The 6,424-nt window shown below is 42.5% G+C and overlaps 2 protein-coding genes across 2 annotated transcripts in view; one reads left to right on the plus strand and one right to left on the minus strand.

The window, feature by feature from the left end:
- T265_06569 (hypothetical protein) overlaps positions 1–6,424 on the plus strand; it is a gene marked incomplete at both ends in the record, with an annotated part of 44,740 nt that overhangs the window by 32,167 nt on the left and 6,149 nt on the right. Inside the window, 3 exons of the mRNA XM_009171872.1 lie at positions 13–315; positions 2,001–2,246; positions 5,924–5,974. Coding sequence (XP_009170136.1) covers positions 13–315; positions 2,001–2,246; positions 5,924–5,974 — 600 coding nt within the window. The remainder of the gene's footprint in view (positions 1–12; positions 316–2,000; positions 2,247–5,923; positions 5,975–6,424) is intronic.
- Positions 1–6,424, minus strand: part of T265_06570 (hypothetical protein) — a gene marked incomplete at both ends in the record, with an annotated part of 17,734 nt that overhangs the window by 4,280 nt on the left and 7,030 nt on the right. The window contains one exon of the mRNA XM_009171873.1: positions 2,134–2,319. Within this exon, the coding sequence (XP_009170137.1) occupies positions 2,134–2,319 (186 nt within the window). The remainder of the gene's footprint in view (positions 1–2,133; positions 2,320–6,424) is intronic.

A 6,424-nucleotide genomic window follows, 5' to 3' on the forward strand; every position in this document is an offset into this window, starting at 1 on the left:
GGTAAGTAATAGGTGCGAGAAAAGCCTGTTTCTTTGGGCGACTATAAATCGGATTCATTTGGAGATACTGAGAAGATCTACGGCAATTCTTTCATTGCACCTAGACAGAAGGAAAAAGAACGCAGTTCCCAGTTGGACGAGTATATTGAGGACAGCTTGATCAGTTATGGACCACCAGTGTTCAGAAAACAGTACCAACCAGAGCCACGGACACGAAAACCTGATGAAAGTTCGATGAGACATTATCGAACTGAAGATAACTTGGTTGTCCCGAGGCAGGGATTCGCGGAAGAGAGCGAATCAAGACCTAAATCGGTTAGTTCCTCCAATAACTTCAAATATCATTTTGCAGGAACAGGTGCTTTTCGTATTTCTAGTAACATATCGTGCAACGAGCTATTACTCTGCAGTACAGAACCAACCGATGGCACCGGTCAAAGCTCGCTTCGGACGTGTGGACGCTCTAGGGTGTGTTTCAAGGCTGTTTGCATATGTACACTTATTTTAATGTTTGAGTTTGAAGAGTGAATCGAAGAAGTAATAACGATCCATTGAATTCATCCTAGTTTTTTTTTGCCAGAAAGGAAGAGCTCACTACCAAGGGAGACATCTAGGTGAACTGTCGGGTACAGAGCACTTCAGGGGTGGGCATCACCATTCATTGGAATTAGCATTGGCGTAGAGTTCGGTTGTTTCAATGCCTTACAAGCGTTTCAGTTTATGTAAATGAAAACTACAGTAGAAGGGGAGTAAAGTTTGGAATAAAGTAGGTGAACTGTCGGGTACAGAGCACTTCAGGGGTGGGCATCACCATTCATTGGAATTAGCATTGGCGTAGAGTTCGGTTGTTTCAATGCCTTACAAGCGTTTCAGTTTATGTAAATGAAAACTACAGTAGAAGGGGAGTAAAGTTTGGAATAAAGGTAGGATAGAAAATGATGGAACAAACAACGACACGAGTTAGCTACCGAATATTTCACTGTCTCCACTCAAGCATTGGGGCGGCCACGTTGGCCCCATCCTCGAACGGCATCCACAACAGCTAAACAGTTCGTATCTTCTTCCATTTCCTTTCTGCCAGCTCATATTTTGTCCACCTGTGAGCTTTTTTCACTTCGGATTGGATGCCGTTTCTCCTGGTATATGTTAGCTTGGTACGCGTAGCCCCCTTTGTCTATTATGCATGATACAAAAGTCCATCGCTTGCTTTAACCAAGTTAACCCTAATGAACCATGCCCAAAAAGGTGGGCATACGCTACTAGGGGAACGGCTTTACCTGTCTTACAGATGTTTACTGAGCTTTAATGAACCATGGATTTGTGTTTGTTATCACATATCCTTGGCTTGCATGTGGTGAGATATCATTAGTACGACAGGATACAGGTTTCACCTCCCAGATGAAACCGCGCAACTTCTCAGCGGGTATTCCCAATATCCCGCTACGACGCGACTAAAAATGAAACGACGGACGCTACGCAAAATCGCTTATCTTGTGTTGGAACGGTAAGCGAAAGCAGATGAATAACCTATTTTGCTATGCATCCCACGGAAGCACCGCCACCCAGTGAAGCATCAAAGGACGGTGAAGCCTGATGCATCATGTGGGCCGTATTTAAAATTTAGCCTGATGTCTGTCGAAGTATCATCAAGTCTCCACGTCACAATCCAGAGGCGCACCAACAATCAAATTGAATGATAAAGTAGGGAACCCTTAAATTGATCAGGCAATGAGATATTCCGCCCCTTTTATATGCACTTTGCCACACCAGCTCAACTGTGAATAGTAATATACCACCGAGTTGAGGCCCTCTGTCACCTCATTTTAGTCTTAGCTTCCGGGATATATGTGTTGCGGCTTTTTAACATGTTGCAGCCAAAAGTGAAATCGTCCCCTGTAAACTTTACGCAACTAGGGTGACATGTTTGTTGTGACAGCGTATTTCTCATGGTACAAATAGTGACGCTGTTTTCATGTTTGTCTCGACATTAAACTTTTTAGAAAACGCCTAATGGAGAACCATTCCCGATGACTGACAGTGGTGCAAAATACGAAGTGGAAAATGATGGCGACTCGGCTACGTTGTTCTCGACTGATTCAGAGATTCCTAGCAATTTGTTTCTGCGTGATTTACCGCTCCAGTCTGGCCGACAGCAGTCCGGTGGAGATTCACGCTTGATAGGCCACACGAAACGGAATGTGAAGAGATTACTATCACCGGACGGAGCTGTCGTTCCGAACTCTCCCGTAGGTTTAATCTAAATGATATTTTTACTTGGATACATGCGTTTCGATGTGGTGGTAAATCCACAGGGCAAACCTGGGAACAAGACATCAGAAAAAGAAATCTGAACGTGTAACCATGACGTTTCTTTGCCCTTCGTATCCATGGTTATGAGTTGCTACATACCAGTTCGAGGCTTTAAGCTGAAGCATGTTTCAGTATTGCTGATTAGTCTCTGGTGTGAACTCTGAGGACGACGGTTGCGAGCAGTGCTTTCAATATCTCTTTGCACAAGTACACTTTTAAATAGGTTCAGTTGCTCGTATTCCTTCTTAGTTGCTCTATTAATTCACTTAGCTGTTGTGACCTAATCAAAACCACTACTCATAGCTATTGCTCGTAATGTGGTTAATTGGTTTGTTCGGTTCGTATTGCAGCGTTGATTGTCTTGTTTTGTCCCACCGAACAACGTTTTACGAATGTCCTTTATCTGAATTATCGGACAGAGTATATCTTGTTTGGCCTCTGTCGTAACAGCAGCAATCAAGTGATTACTTAAAATGAGTAATTCGCTGCTATTTTCTTCAATAAAGCTGACGGCGGCCGGTCTGTTGGGAATAGAAGCGTGAATGAGAATGTCCCACTATAACCATAGACGTTGTATCCCTGTTTTAAAAAATATCTTTCCCGCATGTCTCACCTGTTTCAAAGACATCACCAATTGAAGTAACCTTACAAAGGCCCAACGGTGATAAACTCCGTTTGGCTTTCAGCGTGGGCGGTACTCTATTGAGAATAGATGATAGACAAAGTTTTTTTGGTGTAAATTCTCCGGGGTTTGCTTTGGTACAGCCTTCTCAGAAAGGATCAGCATTGTAACTTTGTTAACTATAGACAGTCAATCATTTAGTTGTGCTGCTTATAGCATGATATGAGAGGCTGATGACCTTTCGAATACGAGATGACGTGAACGCTCACATCTGGTATTTTTAATTCTCAGTTGTCTACTGTGATTGATAGTAGCGCAGTGGAATCAAAATAATGCAAGAAGCTCAACCATAGCTATCCTCAGTCACTATTACCGTGTAAAAACGGTGGGGTTTGCACTCGAGAAAGCGTTAACTTAGTTTGACAAAAACATCTGCGAATTCTACTGTAAGACGGATGTTGTTTCTCTTCTATTCAGACGAGACGGTCTGTTTACGGACTACAAGTTCTGTGTACACTTTGTTTTATTATTTACATATCACGAAAATCATGGTAAAGTTGACGATGCGTCACAAAACGTGGCATGTGTTGAACACTAATGGGTTCACTGAAACCCTTCAGGCCGTATATATTCTGGATATAACACTACTTGTAGTGCTAATGAAATCTCTCGGACAAATCATCTTTTCTTAGGATCGTCGGATAGGTCTAGTCAACGAATCTCAATCACTCAACCAGTGCATGAGCACTAAGTGGAGCGCACGTAGATCTGGACTCTCATTTAAAAATGGAGATGTTGGTAACTTTTTTACTACCACCATTATCGCAGAAACTATTAATGTGAAGATTCAACTCCTTTATAATATATGGGCAAGGCAGATTCGGACATCCAAGAATTTTCGCCAACCATATAAGTAATGTTGCATAGGGAAACTACTCCGATGCGTTCAATATCAGAGATGAATCGGCCTTTGTAAAGAGTATTCATTTCAAGAGTGGTATACAATGAGAATTCAGTGAAGTACTGCATTGAAATCCTAAGTGGTAAACGTGAGGATTGGTCTCGATTAGCATCCTCCTTTTAATCGTTCTAGCTCGGAGATAGGTGAGATAAACAAAGGTTAACGAGCAGTTTTCCACTCAGACCTACTCATTTGACCGTTTTCATCCAGAAGCAATAGTGGCTTTGGACCTTTATCGCGTCATGCACATCCAATTTTCACTGTCTCGAGAAAGATGATACTTCCATCCGAATTGGGAAGGCCAGATTAGCCTTCGTGAACCTGCGTCACCTGTGATGCAGGCCTGACCTCAGCTTATCCGTCAAGGGGTCAAGTTTACAATGTTGCGGTGCGCTCCATTCTACTATACGGATCAGAAACCTGGCCGTTGCGCGCTGAGGAAGTCGAAAGACTTTCAGTGTTTGATCATCAATATCTTTGGAGTATTGCCCGAGTCTGTTGGGCACACCGGGTCAGCAATGCTGAAGTACGTCGAATGGTGTTCGGAAGAAAAAACTCACCGTCGATCGATGAACTGATCACGCTGCATCGGTTACGTTGGCTTGGCCACGTGCCGCATATTGCAGTCGACCGACTCCCTCATGAACGGAGAAGATACCGGGTGTTAGTTGCCAAGTCGGAGCGAAGCCTAACTGAGAAGGTCAATCACTCATTGTGGTGACCAAGGTGACAATGTTTAGATGATAAATAACCAAAGAGATACCTTGAATTCCTTCACTGTTACTAACTTCCCAATAAATTCTGCGTTGCTGGATTCACTTGTTCCGACTGTGATTTTTTGTCCTTATAGAATCGTTTACCTCAAAGTCTTCAGTCCTTTAACTTGTCGGAAATTTGCAAGGTTTCCGCTGATGTGCATCTATGTGAAAATAAAAAAAACTTATCGTGTCTTCATCAAGGTTTCTTTTTTCTGGGTTACATACGCAACAATGGTGACCCATTTGTTACCTATGAGCAGTCTCTGGATATTCCATTTGAAATATTTCGTTTCGGCCGAAGAGAAAGAGAGAGTAATAAAGACTGGAAAGAATGAACGGTGCGAAACCGGTTGAGAACGACTGCTTCTATAGTCAACGGAAAAAAGTTATATTTATTTGCCTCAGACTCCAACAGAAGTTAAATACTTATGTTACACACATTTTAACATGCTCTCGTATATTACTGGTCAAAATTAACTTTGGATGTAGCAATTTCAGGTGGAACTAACGTTGTATCCACCAACAGTTCCTCCAAACTTGGTATTTGTTACAATATTTTCGGAACATTTTCTGAATTTTCCACAAGATATTCCCTGCGGAATACGAAAACACCTAAGTGTGATGACGAGGTGTTCCAAGAAATATGATATTCGGTCCGATGCACACCACGCAACTCTCTCATGCGATATCTGTTCTTGCTGGAACTTTCGATTCCCTTTTTTAAATAATTCTCTTGATTTATGGATTGATTATAATCGAATTACAGATAGGCAGGCTCCACTGTCACCATGGTTTTCGAGACTCGCTCTGAGGAGCGCAGACTAGTTCAAGCATTCAGGCATGCCACACTGGGTTTGTTCGCGTGAGCGTTTATAATAAATACTCACTTTGCACCACGGAACTTATATTCTATGTAACTTTCATTTGTCATTACGGATGATCAGTAAAATGCTCCCATTAAATTATCAGCACTTTTTATTTCATTGTCTGATTGCGTAAACGTCAATGAGACACGACTAGTAGTTCTTAATGAGGGGAATGGCCATGCTTGGATTCACCTAATCTGTCTATGTTCAACTTTTGAGGGATGGACCAGATTTACAATGCGGTAACACTGTGTGTTCACTTGAAAATGTGCCACAATGCTGTCTGACACAACTAGAATGGAAGTGAATCGAATTAAATGGGGTGTTGTCAATCAGTCTCGCTCATCACTTATTATCTAACCTTAGTGAATTGTTTACAAGTGTTCCTCTCTTTATTGTATTGCAGGAACCAGAAAACGAAGACTACCCTTTCACAACAGAATCAGTGGAGAGTGTGGTTAGTGATTTTCCCTTTTGCAGGGTTTCAGCTAATTTGCTTCTCTTGTAGCTGGTGCATACTTCCTCGCCCCCTCAAATACAAAACAAGCATATGTGGATGAAAACAGGATTCTCCAGACAAAACAGGGTAGCCATGAAACTACCGGCTAAGGAATTCACTGGCGTAGTCTATCTTTGTTTTTTTTTTTCATACCAAGGAGCATGCTTAAGGCACATTAGTTCCGGAACATCTCCGCACTGCTGGAAAATCACAACCCAAACAGGTACTTTGTGCGCCTTCAGCACATCCGAACATGAACGCATCAGATCGCCTTATGCTCTAGATGCAACACGGCGTTGCTCATAAGTTCGCAGCAGGTCATGAAAGAGGTACTCTGAGTGCATCAGGCCTATTGTGGCAAGGCTTTCTATGACGCGGTCGAGGCCACCGCTCACTGTATACGAGCGT

This window comes from Opisthorchis viverrini (genome assembly GCF_000715545.1).
Source record: "Opisthorchis viverrini unplaced genomic scaffold opera_v5_138, whole genome shotgun sequence".
Taxonomy (NCBI): Eukaryota; Metazoa; Platyhelminthes; class Trematoda; order Opisthorchiida; family Opisthorchiidae; genus Opisthorchis; species Opisthorchis viverrini.